The sequence below is a fragment of the Pteropus medius genome, unplaced genomic scaffold, assembly GCF_902729225.1.
Source record: "Pteropus medius unplaced genomic scaffold, Ma_sr-lr_union100, whole genome shotgun sequence".
Lineage (NCBI taxonomy): Eukaryota > Metazoa > Chordata > Mammalia > Chiroptera > Pteropodidae > Pteropus > Pteropus medius.
The window spans coordinates 1,687,266-1,715,066 of record NW_024352786.1 but is presented as its reverse complement, the minus strand read 5'-3'; the positions used below and the strand labels follow the sequence as shown (position 1 = coordinate 1,715,066).

At 34.2% G+C, this 27,801-nt stretch overlaps 1 protein-coding gene across 1 annotated transcript in view; it reads right to left on the bottom strand.

The window, feature by feature from the left end:
• Positions 1 to 26,721, bottom strand: part of BANK1 (B cell scaffold protein with ankyrin repeats 1) — a 267,758-nt gene extending 241,037 nt beyond the window's left edge. Inside the window, exon 1 of the mRNA XM_039848882.1 lies at positions 26,472 to 26,721. Within this exon, the coding sequence (XP_039704816.1) occupies positions 26,472 to 26,541 (70 nt within the window). The 5' untranslated portion in view covers positions 26,542 to 26,721. The remainder of the gene's footprint in view (positions 1 to 26,471) is intronic.
• Between the last annotated feature and the right edge of the window lie 1,080 nt (positions 26,722 to 27,801).

The following is a 27,801-nucleotide window of genomic DNA, read 5'->3' as shown; positions in this document are numbered from 1 at the left end:
TGTCTCCCCAACAGAGAAAGCTATAGCTGGATGTGCACATCTGCATTCCAGTGCTCTGCTTGCTTCTTGCAGAACCATAGTTGTATTTCTCCAGTAGGCAAATTCTCGAGAATATAGCAGCTGTATTTTAAAAACATATGAATTCCCTAAAAATGTTTGTGGTCAGAGATACATGCTAATGAGATGGTATTTCCATTCCTTTCTGCTGTGTAAAATGTAAATGCGCACTTGAAAATAGAGTTGGGAAATGGGCTTCTTCCTGTTAAAACCTGTGATGTTTTCTGTGGGGGTGAGATTCCCTGACATCCTTTCTGCAGCAGGCAATAGGGCCAGAAATCCTACCCACAGCATTGACTGACCTGGGGACTACACGGATTCTCAAGCCCGTTCCCACATCATTTTTTAAAAAAAATCTCATAGTCACCTAATAACAGTGTCTACCATATATCGACTACATACTCTATGCCAGAGTCTGAGCTAGGGCTTCAGGAACATTATCTCATTTTATCCTGACCACGATCTTTCAGCAAATATATTATTTTCCTATTTTACAGAGAATGAAATTCTCTGTCGTCTAAGTAGCTCGCATAAGGTCAAACGTCTTGTATGAACAGTGCTAGGATCAAACCCACACCGTCAGGCTCCAAAACTACTTCCTATGCAAATAGAGATATGTGTGAAAAGAGGGATGCATGACACAACAGGGAGCGATAGGGAGTGTGGTTAACCCAAGACAGCATTGGTTATCTAAGGGCTAAATAAAATATTTCAGTGGGTCAATTATGCCTGCAATCCGCAACCTGGAAAATGTTCTATTGCCTCTGCTTTAAGAGTCTTGCAAATATCCACTCTCCAGTAGCAAAGTTACAACCCATATAACACCGATGGGAAAAATATGGATTTCATTTCTTTTCTACCCTGCATCTCTACATGAATATCATGATCAGGGAAAGAGACAATTGTGTAGAGGTCATTCAACACAGCCACCTTAGGTCAGAATCTAAGTTGACCTCTTATAGTTGTTATTATTTTGTTGTGGAAAAACACCAGCAGTTGTTTGTGAATTTCAGGCAGCGATGTCTTTCTCTCTCTTGGTTTGTGTACAGATTTTCTTGGTTGAATAATGGAAAAGTCACTGCTAATGAATATTAAAAGCCTGTAATTTAGTCAAAAACAATGTTGTCCACACTTTTTTCCTGAGTAATTTTAGTTGTTGTTTTTTTTTTTAAATCAAGCATAAATGGTAGATAATGTTCCTCTGAATGGGGCCCTTAGGCTTTCTTAGCTGAGGCTTGTTTAGCTTGCCAAGTTTAAATATTTTCCGAACTGATCCCAGAACTGAGAGGCCTTCATCACAGCACAGCATTAAAAATGATGGATGTGATACATATTTAATACAATAAAATGGCCATTTATATGCCCATACTAGACACAGGGGAAATCCTCACAGGAAAAATTTCTAAAATCAAAAGGGGCCTATTCTCTAATCGATGCAAGGGGATTTATGCGGATAACTCCCATTAATGCTAATGGGCGTTATGAGCTTATATCCTCCATGCACTGTTGGAAAGATACACTCAGTGCCACTCGAAAAGAAGCCGTTGCACAGATGAAATTCCATGAGTATTTTGGGGGAAGGAAAATTTGAAGAAGAGCTAAAATGGTAGTAAAGCTGCAGCTATAGCTTCCTTCATGAAGATACTGCTTTCCTCTGCTCAGAGGGACTGGGTTCAGGGTGAGCGTCAGCTGGGAGGGGTCTTTTTGACCGTGGATCATGATGACGCGTCGTTGCAATATTCAGCCTCAAAAGCTGTATTTTATGATACTTTTAATTCTTCAGTGCAATACTGGGTTAGGTGCTCAGGTAGGTTTGGTGCTGGAAATAATTGTTACAAATAAAGTCACATAATAGCATTTGCTTCTTCTTTCTCTAGGGAGAGAAATATAGCTGACAATATAGACTTGGCGATCCCCTACCCTAACTTTCAGTCAGTTCCTCTGACTTGCTTAACTAAGATGATCAGTTTAGGACCTTTATCTCTGAAGCTAGTCTGCTAGTAGTTTTTACTATGCATTATGTGAAAAATTTGAAGGATCATGTCCTCTTGTCTGGATTGATGTCATCCAAAGTGGACTAATAAGAATGATTATGGAGGAGTTGTAGCTACATTCCCCTTAGATAGGGATCTTTTGCAGCCACTGAAAGTGGTCTATTTACTAGAAATAGACCACCTTAAATTAACGCTTCAATGCAGAGAAAGCCACCGTTATTCACATCCAGTATTTTGTACTTAAAACAGCTAATTTTCCCTAATTTTACAGGAGAGAAAAACTGACACACCAAGAGACTAGATCGAAAGCCACTCAGAATGAGTAGAATGGCGAATTATATGACTTTCCATTCAAGTATTCTCCTTCTCTTCTGAACGCTCTTGTATTGTTTCCTCTGTGGCTTTCATGTGGCACTAGTCACACATTGCATTGTATTTTAAGTATCTATGTGCTTGTCTCAAATACGCTAAACTACAAATTCTCGAGGTCAGGATCCATTTCCGATTTGCCCCCATGCTGTCAAACTCACAATAGGTTCTCAATAAATGCTGAATGAGTAAATAAATAAATCACTATTATTGTATCACTAAGATACAATAATATTGTGTCTTTCCATTGTGTCTTTCCATCTCTCATTTTTGGTGCATGCCCAATGCCCTGTTCCTATGGTGTTCTTTCCAAAAGACATGTAAACTTCGAGGAAAAAGGACAGAAGGAATTCGGGTAGTGTGAGGGTGGCCTCTGAGCCTTTGAGAAGAGGGAAGTTGACCTGCCTGAGTCTGTGCTGGATTCTTACTGGTTAGACAGCTCTGCAGAACCTTACTCCCTAACTCTCCACGTCAGTTCCATGATCCACCTATCATCTTTTGTGACTGCAACAGATCACAGTGTCCATCCATTGAAACACCACTAACAGCATTTTTTTCTTGCTGAGTTTTTTAAATTACATTTATTTTTTTTAAAGAATATTTTTGGATAGCCGCATACACTTGGTGTTTGAAGAGGAGAATTATGTCTCAACCAGAAAAAAGGCAAATGACTTTATCCCTTTCTTGTGAATACTTCCTGATGAAAATCCTAGGAGACTTAGGTAAAAATGGCAATACTGGAACTCTAGAAATGAAGTCTAAAATAATATAGCAGACTATATCATACTTGAAATTCTAAAACATAAGGAAATACTTAAGTCTCATAAATGACATAAACCAAGACAATTGCATTTGAGAGTAAGCCACTTGAAGGCAGAGATGGCCACATACTGTTCCTCTTACAAAGTCTGGCCATGATCACGAAATGGCTGACCAATTTAGTCGATTTCATAAGTTAAAGTGAGCCAGCCAAATTCTAGGTGCCAAGTAAGCAAAATATTGATGATTCTTCTACACATCTACTTTTTATCCCTTAGTCCTGGCATCATAAAGCCACATACACTTTACTTATACATTTCTCAAATGAGAAATAAAGTCCCTAAAACTTCAAACAATTTTAGCTTATTTTCATTTTTTTAAATTTCAGCAGTTGAATAATTTTAAAGAGTATCAAATAGTTGTAAAATTAATCAGGATGGGAAAAAAAAGTTCGTTTTATTTTTCACTCCTGAACACTTTTTTTTCCTACAAAAGTCCTCCCCTGAACTCTGCAATTATTCCCACTAGTAGTTGTAAGTTTGGCCTGATAAATAGTTCAGTGATATAACAGGAAAGACATAGAGTTAAAATGAAAATTAAGCACTTTATTGACAAGAAGAATTAATATTCCAACAAAAATAAAATCCATATATACTTCTTGCTGAGGAAAAATGATGTGCAGACAACACAGACTATTGATTCGAACCAATTGAAGTTAAAGCAGAATATTTATTGGGCCGTCCAGTTTTTAAAGGTCCTAAATTCCACTTAGTACCACTAGCTGCTAACGCTGCAGAATTCTAGAATTGCACCCTGCAGTTTGTACTAATTGGTGGGAAATGCAGGCCTGATGTCAAAGACAACTATAATTGTCTGATGAAAATAACTTGCTTTTGACACCAGTATATGTTGCACCCCATATATCACATCCTCCTTGCATAAGGAGGTGTTGTTTTATATAACGAAGGTAATTATAATTGGCTTTAATGTATCTGAAATAACTACGTATAAAAGAGTGTTTGCAAGAAAGAAGAGGCTTACAATGACCTAGTAGCATTTATGACAAAATGGTTGCTCAAGGAATTTTTTTAAAAGCCTAACTAAAAGCATAGGCTCATGGTACGCAGGTTTTAGAATGTTAGAAAGCTGCGATTTAGAGACGATCCTATTTTGACCATAATGCATTTTGTCATGTGAAGATTAAATGTGGGGGACGTTTACATTTCTCCAACTCACTGAGCTTCCACCTCAGAACTTGCATTTTTTTTCTCACATCAATAGACATCTTTTTAAACATTGTATTCATGTCTGTCTCTCTTGACAGCAAATAAAATTTAATAAATAAAATTCTGTATGATAAATATGTTAGGTTTATGGAGCAGCCTTGATAAAGTGTGACGTTTTCAAAAATGATTTGTGAAAAACAAATAAATTTACCAGGGCTAATGTGTTACCAGCTCCAAATATATTACCGATGATGCACAGAGGTATAATGACCCAAAAGAGCATTTGCACAGGTTTTCACACTGCTTAAATTACTGCCAGATAGGAAAAAAAAAAAAAATCTCCAGAAGTTGGACCCATTGCCTCTGTAGATCAACAACTGACTGTAGCAACATCTTGGCTTGTCACTAAATTTCAAATCAACAGCAGCCACCGATAACATAACAAGGGAGTATCTCCCCTTCACAGGCATCAAATCCTGTGTCACATTTTTATAATGTGCAGCCTTTTTTCCCATCCTCTATTCTAACCTTTTGCCAGGTTTTGAGCCTCCTAACCCACCACGTTTCTAGTTAGCGAAACCCACTTCATTTCCTTGGAATCTTATCTCTCACATGAATATTCACAGCCTTAGGATTTGTAAAGTATCACGGCCCCTCCTCATTTCTCTGGTCTTCGGATTTACAGCACTCATTGTACTTTACATCACAAAATGTATTTCACTCCCCCTCTCTTCCTCCCTCCCTCTATCCCTCTCTCACTTTCTTTCCTTTCTCTTCCCCTTCTTCTTCCCTCCTCCTCCTCCTAGCTCTCCTCTTCCCTTCCCTTCCCTTACTCTCCTCCCCCAGAGACCTACAGCTATGTGTACTGGGTAAAAAAAAAAAATATTTGAGAAAACATGAGTCATATGTTCCAGTGCTTATTAGTAACTGACACAAATTCCTGAAGACTGAAAATGCCACTGACACAAATTCCTAAAGACTGAAAATGTCACCATAGCATACTGGTAAGAGTGGGGACTTATGGAAGTATGGTGTGATGATAAATCATATTTTGTCTTAGGTATATCTAATAATAGTTTCAGTGAGCCCATATTAATACCCTGTGGGTATTTCTAAAGCCACAAATGTATACCGGTAATACATGAACATAGGAAATGGTAGAATCCTTACAGAGAATGAAGATATTACTGTGGGAAGGAAAAAATATTAGTCTCTGGAACTGTTCAACCCCATTCTCTCACCACCACCAAAACAGTAAATTAAAACAAATACTGGGATAATTGTAAAGATAAGTGCCACCAGCAAAATGTGAACAATTATAATGGTGGTTATTTCTTCACACCTCTGCTTAATTCAGCAGTTTGCCAGTATAAAATAACGGTCAATTTTCACAAACATTATCAGGTGTTGATATCAACTACTGTTGTATACATGATACTTTTACTGAATAGGAACAGGCATGAAAATATACTGGCACCAGTCCAAAATGAATGATTGTTGCATTACAGCCCCATTCATGGTTATCCCTGAAAGAGAATGGTGAAAGGAAATTTTCCCAGTTGAATGAACTTTGAGCAGTATCTCTAATTGTCCACTTTGCTTTGAAGAAAAGGCCTACACTATAGTTCTACTTAGAGTAAAAGAAGAAAGAGTGGAAAAAGCTATGCTTATTCCAGAATTAAAATATACAAACTAGGTTAGTAATTAAGAAAACATATCTTTGAAACATGAGACTACAAGTTACTTTCTTCTATGCAATAATATCCTTATATGTTTTGTGGCTTTTACAAAGGCAGGTTAGATTTGAATTAATGTTTCTCTGTTTTCTTTATAAGTAACTGGACCTGTATAGCAAGCCTATGGCCACACTGATGATCAACAAATGTTTGCTGAATATTTGATAGAATTACAAGTGAGGCCCCAATAGGATCAAGGTTTGATTGTTTTTTACATGGCTGTAAGAAATTTCATACAGAAATAACTTCCCCTGTAACAAAGCACTTTCCACCAACAGAAAGTTAATTTAAACAAAGTTAAGAGTAGTAAAGGTAAAGATCTTGAAGAAATGTAACAGAGATAAAATCCTTGAGTAATTATATCACTAGAGTAAATCTACATGACTATATGGGTTTGCCAAATGCATAGAAATGTACATTAAAAAAACAAATTTGATCTTACGTAGTAGATTATATCTCAATATTTATGACTGTAAAACTAATCCATAAGAAATAAATAAAATTATAAAAATTAAAAAAAATATGTCCAGAGTGGCAACTCGCTAACAGAGTAACTAATGGATTTAAAATATCTTTTAAACTCTATTAATTTTTATGACCCCATGTTACCTAACACTAAAAATATATGAAGTCAGAATTTGATACAAATCTATATTAACTAGTCACTAATAAGTTTAGTACATCTCTAAACTAAAAGTTGTATCTTCTTTAAAAGACCTACTGAATATTAGTGGGAGCCAGGATTCAGGATAAGCTTGCAACCAGTATCCCTATTCTTACCTATTGTCTGCCATTAAGCTTCCTTGGTCTATGGTCCAAAATCTTCTGTGTTTGAGTGGATAACTCTGTCTAATTCTGAGATTTCACATGCAAATTCCACTTTCTAACAGATATACACTACATTAACCAATACAAATTTTATCAATAATAAAGGCAACATTTAATTTCCCCTCTGCCTTATTTTTTGGTCTTAATTCTCAATTGCTTAACAACAGAAGAATTGAAGCAGCATATTTATTGTTCCATCCTCACCCCCATCCCCAATACAAGCCTTTGTGTTTTCTTTTACTGAAAATGGCTTAACACTTGATTATGAATGTGACACATTTTCAAAGAAACATACACTGAAATTTCATTCAATAGGAATAATATGCAAAATGCATTCTTATGAACATTATGATGTGTTTGTATGCTGTATGCTATAATTTTAAGAAAAGTATTTTAACTCAATTTAACTCAAAAACAAATATTTAAACCAAAGAAACAAGTGAGAAAATTTGAGAGATTACCCAAGATCATATGGATAGTGAGTCAGGAAGCTGGGCTTAAATTCACACCATCTACTGACAACTCTACATTGGCTATCAAGCCATACTACAGGAAATATTATTGAGAAAATGGAATAAAACCGCAGTCTCTTCCTTGAAGTTCCTGATGGACAAGAGCATATAATCAGTTGATTATATTAAAAAGAGAATTAACTTCGGTTCCACTGGCAAATCTAATTTTGCTGTCCTAATTCTGAGCAAGAGAAAAGTGTTCACATTCTCTCTCTATTTTTTTTTTTTGTTCTCCCTCAAAACACATCTTCTTCTCAAAACACAAGATGGTGGCAGTAATGGAAAGAAAAAAAAATACGCCTTATCATGGCTTGAGAGCAATGACCAGAGAGTTTATGTTTTTCTTTCTGAATTCCTTACATGGACTTTAAGCAGATCTAACTGTGCAAATGAATGCTTTTTAGCCTCTATTACTGAAGTATATAAACCAAGGATATGAATAATTCACTCCATGTCCTCAAACTCTAATGGAATCTTGCAATCTAATTACATTGGAAAGTATGTGATTATTATTTAGATGAATGTTTTTCAACATTTGTATTATGTATAGAATATGATGTCACAATATAAGACTATAACTAAGTATAGACACACCTTCAGCAAAACCCTCTGAAGGAAGTTCATCTCACATCCTACAGTGGGGATTGTAAAATATCTTAGAAATGGCTATATACTGAAAATATGTGCATACTGAAACTCATTTGTTGAAAGCAGTACCAGCTACCATGTAACCCCACACCCCTTCCTGATGTCTGCATCCTCTGCAGCCATTCTTGACCAGAAGAGAAATAGCAGACCTAGCAAAATGTGTTTCCTACCACTCCCAGAGGCAACTCTAAGCCTCCTGGGGCCTAGGCTCATGGAAAACATGACTTCTGGTTAGAGCTCACGCAATAGTGAGTGATCAAAACACTGGGTGTCTCTAGAAAAGTTAACTCTGTTAAGCACTTCATAGCAGCTACATTGCCCTATTGTGACTCCATTCTCTACTCATAGTGTGGTCCAGGGCCTACTTACATCAGAACCACTGGGTTTGGGGCTCAGGAAAGAATCATCCATTATGTAACTAAGCACCTGGCTAATTCTTAAGTCCACTCAAGTTTGAGAATTACTGTAGAGTCTTCTTTATACTAATAGTATTTCTAGTACATATTGGATGATTACAGCTACAATTTCTATTTTTCGAGTTTTGCTGATATATTAAAAAAATGAAGATTTTAGGCTTTCCTAATGAGAAAAAAAGAAAGAAATGGTTTATAATGTTATTAAGGAATAAATGCATGTGAATAATTCAATTCACTAAAATCATTAACTTACTCAAAATCTGCCTTATTTTACCACAATGATTTTGTCTGTCATGTGAGGGCCAAACTATTTTCAGACATAGAACACAATGTTTGAAATTATGTATCTAAAATTTAGATTTAAATTCTAAAATGAATACTGTATTTATGATGTTAGCCCAAATGATGAAAAAGCAATATAGATTATGATTTGGGGGAGAGGGAGGGAATTTTACAATAAAATATGTGGTTGAGTAAAAGCAATTTGAGTATTCCATTTTATGCTCATTTTAACAAAATTGATTTTTCACTATTATTAATTCCCATGCTCCAGGTGTTATATTAGAAAAATTAACAACCCAGAACTCAGACACTAACCTGGTTACAAAAGCCAAAGTTAAAAAAAAATTAATGTTCAATTACGTTACCTTTGGCTAATATTTTGTACAAGATTGAATACTAAACTCTTCTAAACTGAAATAATGAAGCATTGGGAATTCCTGATGAGGTTGTTTTCATTAATAATTTGACATTTGGAAGCGTATAATATAATAAGATCTATGCATGAATTCTTATAAAAATGTGAACTTCCAGACAAAGAAATATGAATTTAGAATATGAAGAACCAGGAAGAATTATTACAATTGTTCTTATATTTCTTCTCTACTATTAAAATGTAAAAGGATACTGTCCATCAAAAACTTAATCTCTACACCATATAAAAGTTTTCAAGATAAAGCTATGCCAATGCATATGAAAATAAATGTTTTAAATGTACTCTTAAATAATTTTAGTAATCCATTTTATTTATGGAATTTGATTGCTTAATTACTTACATTTAAACATCATGTAGAGAAATAGCAATCCAAATATTAAATTTTTGCCTATTTTTTCTCTGAGTTTGTAAATATAAGATACTAGTAGTATTTAAAAATTTTACCACTGGAATTTGAGGAATTCCTACAACTTAATGTAGTTTACAATTATAAGCAAAATTGAAAATCTGAAAGCAATGGAAACTTAAAAACATAGAAATAAATGATACAATTCACTCACTGGAAATCCTTAATACTTCCACTTAGTCATATTTAACGGATAATTGTGCTAATCTTCTATGATCCTGATCCTCGCTGCTCCCACATTTTATAGTTCTTACTCATCACTTGGGCTCTCAGATCACGTATTCTAAAATTTAACAGAGTAATTACTATAATCATCCATACGTATCTTAACGTTGACAAAAATATCTCTGTCAATTCCCTTTTTATATGTTTACTTAATATTCACTTAAGGATTACAGTAAAGAGCAGTTGTGCACATTTTAAGAGATACAAATATTATGAAATACAATTCCTGCACTGAAAGGGACTCACATATTATTAAAAAAATTAGATTTTTACAAATTATCTTAACAAAAGGTAATTTATTTTAACACCTCGTCGAGGCCTGTGGTTGAAGAATCTTCTAATCTTATTTATCCTAGGGTTAATATAAAAGTATTATCCTGGAAATAAAGTATCAATAAATCTTTAAGTATCAGAAAAAACAGGATTAACAATTCACAAGTCAAAAAGGTATGAATTTTACAAAATGTTTTTTATGTCCCTGTTTGACATAAAAAGAAATCTGAAAATTTATCATAATGAATGCTCATACCACACTGAACATTATAAAACCATATACATGATGAGCTCTTTTATTTATGCATGCACATACTCACAATTCAAGACAAATATTATCAATACTTATTTCTGAGTAAAGGACTGTGGTATATTATAATTTTATTATATTATTCTCTATTTTTCAAATATTCTACAATGCACATATATTACTTATATAAGAAAATTCCCTTAAAAATTGTCCTATATGATTCTATTCACAGCAAACTAGCCTGACTCCAACTAAACTTTTATTACTAAGAGAAAATGGTCTTAAGATAATTCCCTACCAGGGTTAAAAATGGTTTATGGTTTCAGATAGTAAAACAAAGTGGTACCATAAAATATTAGCAACCTTTTACAGGGAGTATACATGTAAAAGGGTCATCTCAGAATATCTCTGTCCTTTGAAGGGTTGGGATAGAATAGGGCTTTATGTTATAGAAGCGGACGGTGTCTAGCACTAGCTTAGCAGAAGTTTAGCCAAATATTTCTAAAACAGTCCTCACTCCATCATTTAAAAGCTCTTCAACCTGGTTAAGTCGTTTCAGTTTCTTTACTTGAAAATAAAGGAGATACTGACTCCTAACTCATAGAGACAAAATCTGAACCCCGTCTACTGGGTTAGGGCCCGACACTCAGCAGTCATTGACACGTATGGCAGGGATGATGACAATGATAATGATAATAGACTACCAAAATGTAGTGAGTGCCTAATATATCCCAGTGATTGTTCTCGTGTTACACAAGCATTAACATGTTTTAAATTCATAACAACCCTGTGAAACAGGGGCTCTTCTTACCCCCATTTTGCACTATGGCGACTGAGGCAGTGAGAGGGCAAATGCCTTGCCAAAGTTCACACATCTATACTAGTCAGAACTGTAATAGCAGCAGTAGCCAGTTGCATTAATGACAAGGATTATAAAACCGGTAAAACCACTGAATGTGGAAAAATGCCAAATGTGAAAGTCCCAAATAATGGGACTTTCTTTTTCATTTTGCTATTAAAATAACAGTAATTTCCGAGAGATGATCTAATAATGAATAAGCAAGATGATTACATAAGGGTAACATTGATATGCTCTTCATATGTTATAAAAGCTACTTCTACATGGTTATATCCAGTGTTTTAACTACACTGATGGTTAGGGTCCTATCTGTGACATTCATGCTATTCTTTGCCCGTGTTGAGTCCATGTGTGTTTCAAAATCTATATTAGTTTCCTATTGCTGCTATAAAATATTACTACAAACGTAGTGGCTTAAAAGCAACAGAAAATTGTTATCTTACATTTCTGAAAATTAGAAGTCTGAAATGAGTCTCATTAGGCTAAAATCAAGACATTGGCAGGCATATGTTCCTTCTGGAAATCTTTGGGAAGAATCCATTCACTTGCGTTTTCCAACTTCTAGAAGTTATCCACGGTTCTTGGCTCATGGCTCTGTTCCTCCATTTTTTGAGCCAGCAGTTTTGGGCTAAGTCTCTTCATGCTGCCATGTCTCTGGTTCTCCCTCTTCTGCCTCTATCTTTCACTTATAAGGCCCCTTGTGATTACACTGGCCTCACATGCATAATCCATGATACTCTCCCCATCTCAAGGTAAACCGATTAGCAGTCTTAATTCTATCTGCAACCTTGCCATGTATCTTAGCATATTCACAAGTTTGGGGATTAGGATGTAAACACCTTTGGGGAGCCATTATTGTGTCTACCACAACATCTGAACACTGTTTTCAGCTCTAGTTCTTTCTCTTCCTTTCCAAAAGCCTTCTGAAGTAAAACAAATACATGCACAATATACTTTCTGCTTCTCCTCACGCAGTTTTTGTAGGATAACTCTGACTAAACAGCTTAAGTGATTATCGTTTAGATTTCTCATTGAGTCAAAGCAAATGATACATAGAAGAATTTTATAACAGTCAATTAGCAGGAGTTTGAAAATTGCTTTGAAGATGCAAAGCTTTAGGCACATGCAAATTATTACCCTTGCATTTTTAAGTACTCTTTGTTGCCGGCATTTTACAATATATTTTAATCACATCTACATAACAGCTTTGATGATTTTAAATATCCTAGTGGCCTTTATTAAAGACACTGTTTTTCTAGCATTTTATTGTAGATTTCACTTCCTGTTATTTCATTCACCTCTAAGGACTTGAAAGTAGCAAAACTTTCTAAAATTTTTATGATTATTAGTTGGAAACTGTGGTTGTCTATTCTATCCCTTAGAAAGAATGTTTCTAAGTTGATATTTTGATAGGTAACTATATCATCTTTAATGTTGTAGACTTTTCTATTAAAATGACTTTCTATATACATGGCTACTTTATTGATTCAAAAAATGGAAATGTCCATTTGGGAGGAATGTTCATCTGATATGGATATATACGTGTGTTTGTGTAAGATTGAAATGAGTCATTTCAGAGTCATATAATGGTTATGAGGTCAAGCTTCAGAGTCAGGCTGTACTGGAGTCCAAATTCAGCTGACTTCAAGCAGATAGGTACCCTCTCTGAGCCTGAATTTCCCACTCATAACGTTTGGATAACAACACTTAAGAAGTCAGTTGTAGTGAGAATGAAAAGAGATAAAGTATTTCCCAGTGTTTGACACATGTCAACGCTAAATAAAACTTCGTTTCAACCTTCTGGAAAGTGAAACGTGCCTTTGACACAGTGTTTGCCAGTGGGTGGGATGCAAACTCCTGGAGACACAATGACATGGAATCATAGAGAGAGAAAATCATTCCCTTTAGAAAACTCCGATTTTGATTATTTCAAGGACAATGTCTTGGTTTGGCGCTCTTGTGACTTCATGAACTCCAACACTATCAAAGAGAGAGTAACCTATGTGCCCAGAGCTATAATTTTTTTCAACACTATTTTATTTTCAATCTGTTTATCTGCTCATCTTCTATTTATGGCAAGTGATAATAACTTTTCACTTATAGTAGAGTTATAAATGTTCCTTTGATATATTATATTTAAGCTAAAAATGAGTTATTCTAAAGAAAATTTTTTTCTTAAACAAGAGGGTAGGTACTTCACCCAAAAATTGAGGAAGGTCTTGTGAGAAAGACTGAAATTTGCAAAACCCTGTCCCAGGGGACTGTACTTATAATTGCATTCTGAAATGAGTAATGACTTTCTGGAATAGCAGTTATGCATCAGGAGTCACCCCTAGTACTCAGAGAAAACACTCGTAGCTGTTACTTGCCCCTGCTAACTAAAAATGATTTAATCTTCTAGACATATGAGGAGGATATTAAATTTCATGTACTTTTAGACTTCGATCATATATTTTCTCTCTGTTTGCTCCAGGAGATATTTTAATTAGCTAAATATTCTAAGTTATATTAAAAGCTTATAGAAATCTTAGTAAAAATAACAAAAGTACTTGATGTCAAATCAAAAGTTAATTTAATATAATATTGGAAAATATCTTAAAATCATCTTTGTATAAAAGGTGCTATGAATTTTTAAGATTATTTCATAATGAAAGGAAGCCCTTCTGCCTACTAAATAACTGGAAAACAAATACCGAAACTAGGTGGTTATCTAAGGATAGATATAGGACTTTGAGGATATTCAGTAATGGATACATCTTAATCTATCCTTTTTCATAAACTTAATTGCATGCTCTAATGTCACTCTGTTCTAGTGAATCAGCACCTATTAATGTGCTTATCTCTGCTGGCTAATGCCAGGGGTTACTCCTTCCTTTAAAGAACATCCAATCTATTTGAATAATAAAAGTCATTGTCATATTAATGTTGTTTTCTACATAACTTGTTAAGTCTCCAAAACATAAAATTATTCTCTAGCTAAATTACTTGCATTTATATCAGCTTCTGTTGTTTTAAGTAGAAAAATATTTCAGCAATAATTTATCTAGGTGACCCTTAATAGCCCATATCCTTTGCTTCAAACATGTGTTTCATTGGCGAACATTTCTAACATTGAAACAATCTGTTTATGGCCATGTAGTCAAGTTGCTCTTAATTCTGGAATGTTTTTTAAATGAAATCCCAATATTTAAACAATGCGAGGCCATTTACATGACTATTGACACAGTGGTAGTTTTACATAGTCTAACATGAAAAGAAATCTGTAAAATCATTTGCTCAGTTGAGATGAACACATGCTATTTAAACATCAACTGCATAAACATGCACACTCCAAAATATTCTTATATTAAACTTCTCTACACTTTCCTGGCTCCATTTTATTCACACACTTTTCTTTCTTAACAGATAATCTGATTTTCCTTCCATTTTCTCTAGTACATCCCATAATCAAAGCTCCCACCAGAATGGTTAGATTAATCATAAGAGAATTAAAGAGATAGACAAATTGCAGGTGCCCTACTCAGCCTACCAATGCCATTTTCCCTACTATACAGCCCCTTTATTCTATTCCAATTACAAGCCTCCCTCCCTCTCATTTATACAAAGTAGTCATCAGTAAAGGATCAGAACTTTCTTTCTACTATAGTGTGAAGAGCACTGAGGAAAACACAGCTGGAAGCAGTGCTGCCAATCTCTAGCTGTGAAAACAATCTTCAATGAAAACTTTGTGCAAAAGAACTTATTTCTCTATGAGTGTTGAGATCGCAGCACATCTCGTGGTTAAATATATTTGTTAAACAACTAATTCAAGGAAATTGAAGATGCATTTTTAGTTGCAGAATTTCTCAGATCATTGAAATATAATAATATGCATATTCAAAACTTATTTCACCACATAACAATTTTCCCCAAGTTGTCCAGGTATTGGCCATCAGATAAGAGAAGTATGTCACCCATTGTAAGGTCCCATGTGGCCAGACACCTACTCACCTAGCAACAGCCACGATAACTATCAATTACAGAGGACCTACTATGTTGTAAATATTACTAAATAATCTTTCATCTTTTCATCGTAAGGTAACAAACAGAGAGAGCTTGAATAGAGTTACCTAAAGTCATACAACTAACTACTAAGCGATGCAGCTAGGCCTTAGACTCAGAATGAGGCACCTAAACCTAAATTTTCATATGTAGCAGGTCAAAGAATTAGTCTAAGGAATCATATAATACATATAATACTACATATGAACATACATTTTAATGAATTTTTTACATTTTCCTAGGGAGAAGCAAAAGTGAAATGTGAGTTAATTAATAGTTTCTCAGTAAACTGACCCTAACAAAAGAAGCTGTTCCTTTCTTTCCACAGTTACAAATGCTTTCTAATGACCCATAGGTTACTCAGAACCAGAAATTTGCTTAGGGAGACCTTTCTGCTATTCTGCTGACTCTCAAAAATCTAAGTGAGGCACTGCATAGATTTATACCCTACAGGAAATAAATTGCTCAGACATAATTTAAACAATTCTGAATACATCACTAAAGCTTTAGCTATACAACTATTATTTTTTTCTATCTAATGTTATTAGAAATGCCTTTATCACAAAAGTTAAGAGACTCTGAGTCAACTCCATGTGATCCAGTTTTCGTATGTGTTGCTTTTTGTGGCAGGGGCAGGAGGATAATATATGATATAGTTGCGGACTAAGTCTCCTTCAAGAATAAACAAATGAAAACTAACCACATATTTATTTTTTAAAATATGATGTCTAAGCGGAATTAAATTCTCAAAATGAGGAAAGTGTTCTTTACCCTTTCACTATTATCCCTGAAGACAATACACAATTTTTACATATAGTACCATATCATTTGCTTTCATAGCACAGCATAGGTTTCATCAAGTTCAATTTGTAATGAATACCCAGAGAAACACATTGGTGATATTGTGCTTACTATAATGATGAGAAAAATTAAACAGAAAACTGGAAGAACTTTCACATCCAACTCTCAATCCTGAGATTTATATGTATGTGACACCAGAAGTGCAGAGAATGAGCCATGTAAACATACTTCTAGTAGAAATGAAAGCTGGATACTAGCTCATGATGAAAGTAATAATATTCGCCATTTGCTAAATACCTGCCATGAATGTTCCAGGTACTTTACACACAGAATTACATTTAATCATTATTACGTTCCTGTAAAATAGGTGTGTTACCCATTTCAGATATAAAGAAATTGAATCTTAGATAAGTACTCTGCTCAAAGTCACACAAGGAGTGATAGATTCCATATTTGAGTCAGTATAGATAGATAGAACTATCAGTATAGATAAGCAACTTGCAAATGCAAACACAACATGGAGCTTCAGGCATCTTTTAAAAATAACATTTATCAATGTTAAATTGGAAAAAAAATGTAGAGGAAGACAAGCAAGTAGATTAGTTTGACTGGTCTACAATAAAAATAAAAATCTTGATATTTTTTAAACTGTAATTTGATAGGTGTATTCAAAGATCCATCTTAAATTTCTTTTTAAAAGGTATTACATATATTTTTTTCATTTTAACATTTTAGAGTTTGATACTAACTAATAAAATATTAGATATTTTTCCTTCCCATAATCTCAGTGCATAGGCCACATTTTCTAACTAATGATTCAAGGAACTAATTTTGTGACAAAATGTTATATAGAAAGACAATTTAAATATAGAAAGCAATATCTTGTTATATTTGTTCACAGAACCACATTGGGAAAGTTCAACCTTCATGTGATTGTTACACCAGCAAGTGGAAAGTTTCCAACTTTGTCATTTGATTTAAATAAACCAAGTTACTATATATTTCTTCTGAAACCTAAGACCTTTTAAATACAGAATTTTCTACCCAAATTAATCCAATGGAAAATTTAATAGCATTTAAGAGTTGATTCTCCCCAAATCAGTGTATAATTATAATGCAATCCTAATGGAATAAAAGGCATATATTTTTGTTGGTGCAGATCTAACAAACAGAAGATAGTCCATGAGCCAGAAATCCTTACAATCCTGACACCAGTGTGTTACAGGTGCCAACAGCTGGTTCAGTGCCTTCCTGATTTCCTTACTTCCTTATGGTAATAACAGATCTCCCCACACCCGCCCAGGGGGCCAGTTAAGAAAACTGTTCCTGGTGGCCCAGCCTAGAGGTTGCTCCCAAGCCTCTTAGGTCAATTATGTAAAAACCTAATTCTCTATATTAAAGTTCTTTCTGCTTAAAACTACTATATTGCTTTCTATTAAATCCCCTTAAATCATGTATGAAACAACATCCCAATTGTTCCAGAAGGAGAAGTAGATAAAACAATCTAAAATGCAAATAGAAGAATGAAATAATAAGTATCTAATAATGGCCAAGAAAATTACGGAAAAGAAGATTTCTTGGGAGAACTTTACTTAGCAGATATTGGCTTGGAATTAAATACATCAGTGGAAAGAAGAGTGAATTCAGAATGCAAATTCCAAGATGCAAACTTTTCTATATGACGATGGTGGCATTTCAATTCAATAGGAAGAGAAGATTCATTTAATAAATGCTGATTTCTCAATTGTCTGCCATTATTAAAAAAAAAGTTGGATTTCGGTCTCATGCTATGCACAAATATAAATTACAGGTACACTACAAGCCACTATAAAAATTTAAAATCTCAGAAAAAAATGTAGAAAACTATACTGGTCTTGTAGGGGTTGGTAGGATTCCTTCAGCCAAGAGAGGAAACAGAAACTATGAAAGAAAACATAAATATACTTGATTCAACAAGCATTAAAATATATTCAGTGGCAACGAATACCATAATCGAAATCATTTAAAAAATAATAAATTTTTAAAAATTTGTGATGAGTTTAAATCTTCTATATGTAATGTGATCTTACAAATTATTAAGACAAAAGATACAACAGAAATATGAGTGAATGATATTAAACATGCTAATTAAATTTTAATTCATATTTTATATTTCATAATGAAATATCACTATGACAATATCTCCTGTGGTGGGTATGAATAAACATGGTTTCTCTCTAAATTGCTGGAGAAATTGTGAATTATGTTAGTATTTATGAGAGTTATCTGATAATATTTATTCAACAGTAGTTCATGAGGGAGAAATCAAATCTGTAATGGATTTCTCCGGAACTTTTTTCTGAAAGCTTAGAGCAGTGCTATCCAACAGAAAATATAATGCAAATCACAAATGCAAGTCTCATATTTAATTTTATTTTTTTAACAGCTACATTATAACGAATAAGAAATAGATAAAACTAAATATATTTTATTTATTCCAATAAATCCAATATGTTTTTGACATGTAATCAATATAAAATTACTAAGAGATTTTATAGTCTATTTTTTTGTACTAAGTCTTTGAAGACTAGTGTGTGTTTTACATTTATAGCATGCCTCAATTTGAACTAGCTACATTTTAAGCACTCAAGAGCCACATATCTAGTGGATACAGTGTTGGATAACACAGTATACTGGGGTTTTTTTTGCCCATAAGCAGATAGAAAGTATGTAAAATTTCACTAACCTGACATTACAGAAAAATCTGCATTCTACACCCTTGTCAGGGAATACACTTTTGAGTTCACTGTCATTGTTATCAAAATCATATGTGAAAGAACTAGTATGTAACAAGATTAATTTGTCAAAATTTATATTGTTATCAACCTGCTTAATAAATGTGTATTTGTTTAGCAACACTTAGTGTCCTGGATTAAGACAGAAAGAATACAGTTGGATAGATTTATTTATTTATCAAGTGGTATGACAGAAAAAGATATGAATGGGAATTGAAGCATATGCAAAGATGTTATTGTAATAATGATGCATGGATTCCAATATGGATAAAAAAGAAGAGAAGGTCAATAGAAAGTAAAGCTGAGGAATTATTTAGCATTGAAACAAAGTTTTTATAAAAAGAAATATGTTATTTTACATTGAGTATGCTGAGCATGAGAGCAAGTATGAGGGAAGGAAGGAGGAGGAGGGGGAGAAGGAAGAGAAGGAGGCACTCCTGAAACATAGAAGAAAAGAAGGAAAGAGGAAAGAAAATAAACAAGACAGAATACATAAACACGAGAAAACCTGTGCATTAAAATGTGTTCTTAACAGAATTTATGGAACTTGTTTCTGAAAGTTTTCATAGGAGAAAATTCCTTTTGGTGGTGTGGTGCAATCAGCTTTGAGTACAATTAAATTGCTGTGGAAGCACTGATTTTAAAACACAAATAAAAATAAAATCCTTTCATTGATGCCACATCTTCACCAGCTTCTGCTATTCTTCTACACTCTGGCTGCCATGCTTTCAGAAGTCGTCTACATGGAGACCATACCCTCGTCTACCTTCACCCTTCAACTCATTCCAGTTTGGCTCTCATCCCCTCTACTAAAACTACTTATTTCTCTCCCTAAGGTCATCTGTAAGTTTCGTAAGGCCAAATACACTGGTTAAATTTCAGTCCTCGATTCACCTGATCTACTCAAAGAATTCGAGCCAGTTCACCACTCTTGTCTTCCAAAAATGTTATTTTTGAATTCTTGCCATTATACTCTTTTGTTTTCCTTCTTTTCTTTTTAGCTTCTCCTCAATCATATTGGGCAACACTTTCTTCTCTAACAACATTTTAACATTTGTTTTCCATAGGTCACTATCCTAGGTCATTTTTTCTTTCTACTCCAAACTCTTTTCTATGTTTCTTTATTTACTGATGCAGTTTTAAATACTATATTTTCCCCAATTTTATATCTCCAGCCTGAACTGCCTTTCTGAGCTCTAGATCATAATATCAAATTGCTTACTTGACATCGCTACTTGATTCTTTCTCAGGTACTTCAAATACAACCTAACCAAAGTTGAAATTTGGGTGTCCTCTCATGCACTCACCATTTCCTACTCTTCCTTCAATCTTTTCCATGCTAGTAAATGAGAACTTCATGATTCTCCCAGTTTTCCAAGACCTAAGATTAATTCTTCACATCTCATTCCCCTTCAGAATCCATATCTACTATATCACAAAAGGTATGTAATAGTTCTTAATAAATATGTTCACTTTTCCCTGTATTTTATTGGTTGGTATACTCTTAATTTTTCAACAACTTCCATTGCTGACCTCTTCTAATTCCCTGTAGCAATAGCAGCTCATGTGCTCTTCTAAAAATGAAAATCTAATCATGTCATGCATCTGTTTTAAAACTCTGCAATAGCTACTCATTATACTTAAGGGACTTTTTTACACACATTTATGCAATTTAGTTTCAGTTACTTTTCCAGCTTCTTCTGCCACTCTACCACCCTTGCTCATTATAAGACTGTGAGTGTACAACACCGGTCAAATCTTTTTGCCACTCTGAGTCTCCTTCACCCACATCATTACACCTAATTGATTATACCTCACCTTCATTAATTTGTGCCTATCTCTCCAGTTTAGTAAGGGCACACTGAATTCTGATCTTGTTTTCCAAGGTGAACATCAATCCCATTATTAATATATCACCTGTAACTTAATGAAGATGCTATACCTATACGTTCTACTCTATTACTAAGAAATACGTTGGTCAAGGACCAGTCTCTGAAGTACAGTATTGATAACTTCAGACTGATATTAATCCACTGATACTGTGTATAAAGTTTTCATAATTGCCCATCAATGAAGATATTTTTCTTCATATGCCAGGGAGATTGAGACAACAGCTAGTAAATTATGCTACTTCTATATCTCCTCTTTCTCTTTTATTAAGATAAATGTCATAAGTATTCTTTCACTTCATATGCCTCAATTTAAACATATATTTAAAATCTGTCAGAAGTGGTATGCTATAAATTTTTCAGATAAGTAAAAACATCCTATTAACAAAACATGAAAAATACTATTATTATTATAAATTTATAATATAATTTTAAAACTAAATAATTTAAAACTCTAAACTTCTTAACAGTACTTAACTTTTATAATATTAACCTTTGAGTGAATTATTTCCTCACCAACTCAAGGAACTTAAAGTTTAGAGATAAAAATAACTATATGGACTTTAGTAACAAAGCCAAAAAACTCCAAATATTCTTACCTAAAGGACCACTAGACTTTCTCATAAGTCAACATATTCTCAGTGAATAAAATAAATAGAACTAATTATCAGATTGTTTAACTTTCAATGAAAGATGTATAGGAAACATCACTTTAACAATAAAAACTTTCTAAAAGAGAAGAAGCTTATGGGAATGGAAGTAGCAGTGTTTGAGAAATAAAGGTACTCAAGCCCAAACTTTTTTTTTCCCCCCAGAAAAAGAAATTAAGTCAAATGAGCTCATGTAAAGAAAAGGTCATTGTAGGGCCACCACAGGCATTTCATGGGCAGACAGATCAGAAAAACAAGTGCATCTGTGTCTTATATGGCCTAGAAGTAGAAAGTCAGAAACTAAGACTATTCCCTCTGTCTTCCAGTCCTCCTCAATTCTCTCATCTCATCTTCTTTCTAATTATCCATCTTGCACATGAGTCGACCTAGCTGACATGTTCTATTATATATCATCAAATATTGACCTCTCACTGACAAGTCTCATTATTTCTTGTTTGAAGGAGAAAAAAGGCTTTGTTGAGTCCAACATATCAGTAAAAGCCAGACAACAACCATTATTGGCCATTAAGCAGTAAACGGGCTGGCTGCCTTTGAATCAAATGCCTACACTTGGCCTAAGTGATTGCTTCTGGAAATCTGGGAGATACACAGTTCTACCCATTTTACTTGTGTATCCATGGACAGGACTTGATAAAGGAAGGGTCTTAGGTCTACAGACAAGTACCTGGAGCAGTGAAAATTCTAAACTTTTAATGAACAGCAATGAGAGAATTAAAGAAATTATCTCATTAATTAAAATCAAAGTAGATTTTTGCCTCAATTTTATCTCATTCACTTTCCCAATAGTGGCCTAGTAGTTTACTAATTGTACTAAAAGTGTGGTTATCTCCTGAGAGTTTTAACTACATCAGTCTATGAAATATAAATAAAATGCGATCAACCAAAGTATAAAATGTGCAAATCTTAGGGACTCTTCATACAGTCGCAGAATTTTTTTTACAATTTGTCATTTCAGTGACATGATTTAATAGAATCACACTACTTTGATATGAAATGTTTCTCCACTTCATTGGTATGGCTGTTTCTCACTCCCTACATCCTCTCCCTAAAAAAGACATGGTGACTTAGAACTTAAAATTTCAACAGTTTAGAAAAGTCTTTGTAGGAAATAAAAAACTACAATGAATTATTAAATATTTTCATATGATTATACTGAACAATATAACCTCTTGTTCAAAGTAGGAGCTAATCTTCTGATACTCTCACTTATCAGTGTAATGTGATATCCATGTCATATGAATTCAAAGTAGAAACACAATAAATGGTAGCTATTAAAAGGTAGCCAAAATTTCAAGTGGTCTTGACACTATGTAATTCTTATGAAATTTATGACACAATCCAATGGCTAAATTGGAACAAAAAAGGAATGAGAGTATCGATCCTGACCAAAGGATAATGCTTAGTCCTTAATATGACCAAAAAAATGAGGCAAATAGTAAATGGAGTTCCAAGTCAGGAGCTATTCTTGTATTTTCCAGTATGTCTTCCTTATAAAATGAAACACATAAAAAATGAAGCAATGAGAGTTACTAATATGGAAAAATGGTACAGGAGCTTAAAAGAAAGGAAAATATGACACATCGTTAGTATGACAAAACATAACTTATTTTAATGAACTGAATTCAAAGGAAATCTTATAAAAGACCACAAGGCATTGATGAATTACTTTTCATGATTACAAGGGGATGTGGCCTTTCTGGATTATTTCAATGCAGAGCACTTGGAAGCAACGAAGAAATTTCTGTCCAGTGGTAAATGTCTAAAAGGCTCGTTATTTTTCTATGAATGAAAAATAAATACAGGAGGGATATAATTCTGTACAATATCTGATATTTTCACCACCTGGACTATTTCAATTTCAAGTAAAACTTATATACTATTTTTACATTTAAAACAGAAAAGAATTACAAAGCCATATAACTTATTTTTAAATAATAACTTCTGGAATGTTTGCCCTTCCTATTCTTATTTCAAAACTGTCTTTAAAATTACTGTAAGATAATCTACTATATATAATGAAAGTAATAAAATAGAAACTAACTTAGGTGATCAGGTAACAGCCCTTTAAATTCTTAAAACATGATTTATATTTGGTAGGAATATTTTTTAGTTCACATTGAAATTTTTCTTATCCCGGCAATAATATTTTGGTAAAACAGATTTTTCATCTTCCTATAATTTTATGAGGTATCTCACAATTTTCCGTTTGATGCTTATTTTTATATACATGTATGATATAGAAAACAAAACATGCTCTCATTTTGTCCTATTAAATTTCTGTTCTATTTTTTTCTGTAACTGCCCTAGTGCAATACTGTTTTAATCAACCTATCCTTAGTTCTTTTCATTGCAGATTTCTTTTTTTCCTCTTCTCGGCACTATTAATCACAATATTTCCTCAAGGGTACTTTCTATAGGAAGCCATACTCCCTATTTTTTTTTTTTTTTTTTTTGATGTGGGATCTTGATGACTTCATTCGAGTTTCCTCCCAAGTCAACATGATCAGTTTCTCAATAAGAACTCAATCTTTTATATGTAAATATGACACTATTGACCAATGATCTAAGAATTCAAATAATAGCTAACATGTATTAAGCAATCATTATTTGCTATGGCACCCTAAAAAGCACTTCATATGCTGTTTAAGCTCGAAACCCTAAACAATTAGATAATATAGGTTTATTTCATAACAAAGTGAGAACGCCCTAAGAAACTACCTCTCATTAAAATCTCAGCAAAAGTAATTTTTTCAGAACCTTTCCAGCTAATCTGAAGAAAGTGATTTTTACCAGCCACCAGAGTAGAACTAAGGTATTTTCTTGGAAGGAAAAATCTAAATGGTTGACTATGTTGGAAGATTGGAGTCAGTAAAAAGCTTCAAATCTTCAAGAACTTCAACAGAGGAGAGAGATTTGGGCAAACAATGTTCTTCAATAGCTATATATAAACATGTAGCACATGGTAATACAGGAGAGATGTTTTCTATCTTTAAGCTAATACTTTATTTAACTCTTCATAAGAGGCATCAAATAATATTAATAAAAATGAAAAAATTATAGAGTAGAGAATAATCTGCACTTAACAATTGTTATTGGAGGTAGCAGTTAAAATTAAAGTTCAAAATCACTAGTTTTGTAATAAAGCAAAAAAAAAAAATCTCATTGAGACATTCGTGAGTAGTATCTAGAACAACATAAATCAGAAAATTCAATCCAAATGAAATTTTCATCTGCTGAACATCATTTTTACATTGTTTTAGTACTGGGTATTATTAAAAGACAAGTTGGATATTCATAGATATCTCTGATGGCAGCATACACAGATGTCACTACATGTATACCCTACACCTAATGCTAGAAATATAATATCTTCATAGGCATAAAACTGTGTTTACCATTTTAGATTGTTTACTATTTTACACTCATATTACTAAAGAACTCTTATGGAGGGACAGAAGATTATTGATGAAGTGATGAATAGATGATCTTTAAATAATCATTAGTTTTGAAACTATGGGCAAATCACTCCTAATGTCTCAGTTTTCTCTTTCCTAAAATAAAGTGGTTGGGCTGATCCCTAACGTACAACATAAAGCTAAAGTCTACAGTGCTATGGAGATGTCCAAAGAAGAAAGAGAGATCACACACAAAAAAGTTCTCTATTTAATAAAAGGATTAATCAGAACTAGTTCTCTTAGAAGACTACACATATGTAGGAATGAGCCTGGCTTAATATTAAAAGATAGCTCACTATGCATTACTTTGGCCAAATAGAAAGTAAATGAAGCAAGTGATAAATACCATATTGGGAAGGACCAAAGGATATGGGGGAAAATGCAAGGGAGGAACAGGAATAACCAGAATGAGATGAAAGCTGGTTGACATCACTCTAGCATTATACATAATAACAAGTACCTCAAAGTAGTACTTGAGTATCAAGCAAAATAAAAGTCATTTTCTAGCTAAACTGCTCAGTCCAGAAGTTTGAAACAAATAGTAGCTCATTCCATTTAACTACATTGTTAAACGGAAATTACAAAATAGTTAACCTTGTGAGGATTCAAAAGACATGGCCGGTTTATCTACAGACACTAACAAAGGCTGTTCTGCTGCCATCCATCAGAACTACAGTTTTCAATAATGTTAATATTCAATATTTAAAATGTTAACATATTAATATCATGGGCACTAATTCTTTTCTGATAATTTTCCATTTCACAAATGTCCTCATTTTAACTGAAAATGAGTTTTTTAAAATTTATATATTAAAAAATGCACCAGCCAAGAGAAGCAGTTGAAGCCAAAACTATATTACCTTAAAAAATGCTAGTAAGTTATGAGGAATTCTCTTCAGCAAATTCATAGAATTTCACCCAGATTTTCTTGTTGCATTTCTCACTATGAACATCTCCGGTAATTCTAATACCCAAGTGAAGGCTTTTTAATTTTAAAACCGAATACTTTCTCTAATCATGATAAAGTTCACAAATGCATTTAAAATGCCTCAGAAAGAACTGACTACAAATGTGATGTGACTTATCAGATAAGCAGGTCACAATCTATCCTAGCAATTTCCCAGGTTGGATTTTGTAAGGCAGGACAGGTAAATGGGGGATACTATGAATAGGAGGTTTTGCTGTACCATGTGGACAGAATTTTTAGGATTATACATAACTTTAAAATACCTGCATAACTTTAAAACATGTTCCAAGGTGATTTTAGAAACTAGAGTCCCTAGTCCCCAGAGCTCTGGAAAGTTCCAGCTATTGAGAAGTTGAGGACACTGGCATGCTGGCCAGAACCCAAAGAGCGCTCCCGGCTGGTCGCTCCAGATTCCCCAGAAAAGAGGCCAGGCTGCCGGGTAGAATGGCAGAGAGCGGCGGGAAGAAGGGGGCAGCTCTGGTGATCTGGTCCCCGAGACACAATGGCTTCAGTGGACCACACAGCCCTCAGTCTCCACCTGAGCCCCGGAGCCACGCGGGTCGCCTCTCCCTCAAATGCCCTGAACGAGCGCCCACCCACCTGGTGGCGCTGGGCCTCCGGGGGGCCACTCTTGGCTCCCGCCAGCCCCGCCTGGAGCTGCAGACAGCATCGTGGCTCTGAAGCCAAAGCGCCTGCAGACAGGTGCAGTTGAGCCCGGACTCTCCCGACCTGAGGTTCTTCGCGAGCTGTTTCCTCGGCTCCTGCCCTCCGCAGCCAGCTCGCCACCGCCCGCCGCTGGGGCCGAGGTCTCCGGAAACAGTGGCTGGGCCTCAGGCGAGAGGGCTGGGCTCCACTTTGCAGGGTGCCCTGAGGAAGTGAAACTACTCAGGAGCTAATCTTGCATTCCTTTTTAGGCTGGTTTGGTTTCTAATACTCTGGTCCTGTTCCCTTGTCACTTTTCCAACCAAGATATCTTTAGAGCTGTGTAACTTGTTACTATGGCTTTTCTTGTCCCATTCAAGGTCTTCCACCATGTCCCAACTTCCAGGCAGAAACTCCTATCAGAAGTAGACATTCATTGGAAAAGGAGGATAACATAAGGATATATAGATATGGATACACAAATAAAGATATAAAAATGTAGATGTTGATATAGAGTATATTTTTAAATATTTCACATTGCTCTGACTTTCTAGGCTAGACTCACAAATTATAAAGTGATTTCAAATGCCATCTAAAATTTATTTCTTACTCCTGCTCCAAGTAAGAATTGGGCCCAGTACCAAATTAGATATGGATCTAAATAGGTCTTCCAAACAAGTTTTCTCTGTTGGTTTGTTTGCTTTAAAGACTGAGAAATACAGTTGCCCCAGATCCTTAAAATAAATATCTCCACTTCTTTCAAAGATCTCTAAATTAGTAATTTGCCTTATGAAGCTAAAAAACATGTTGAAGATCAATTTGAAGATTTGGTAATAATCCGTGGTTTAAATGTCCCTCTCCCCCCTTTTAGAAAAGAAACCTAAAAGGAAGTCTTGTTTAACAACTATTTATCTCACACGAAGACTTTTTCAGTAATAACATAAGTATCAAGTATTAAAGTATCAAAATGTTAACGTTTTTCACATAACCAGACTTGTTTTTATACTTTATAACGTAATGAAGAAAACTTGGAGACATAGGTGAAATGTCAGCAAATTTTGAAAACTATCATAGATGTTTATCTGCTTTTTAAAACTTCCTTTAACCTCGTTATTAATTTTAAGTTAATCTGTATTTGAAATAATGAAGGGAGCAATTTTATCTAATTTGAGAAATAATATATTGACAAGCTTCTAGTCTTCTGTTTACTAAGAGATCTCAGTATAATAAGGTAAAGACAGAGGGTTTGGATTGCAGTGTACATTTAAACTCTTGATCGATAGTTGTA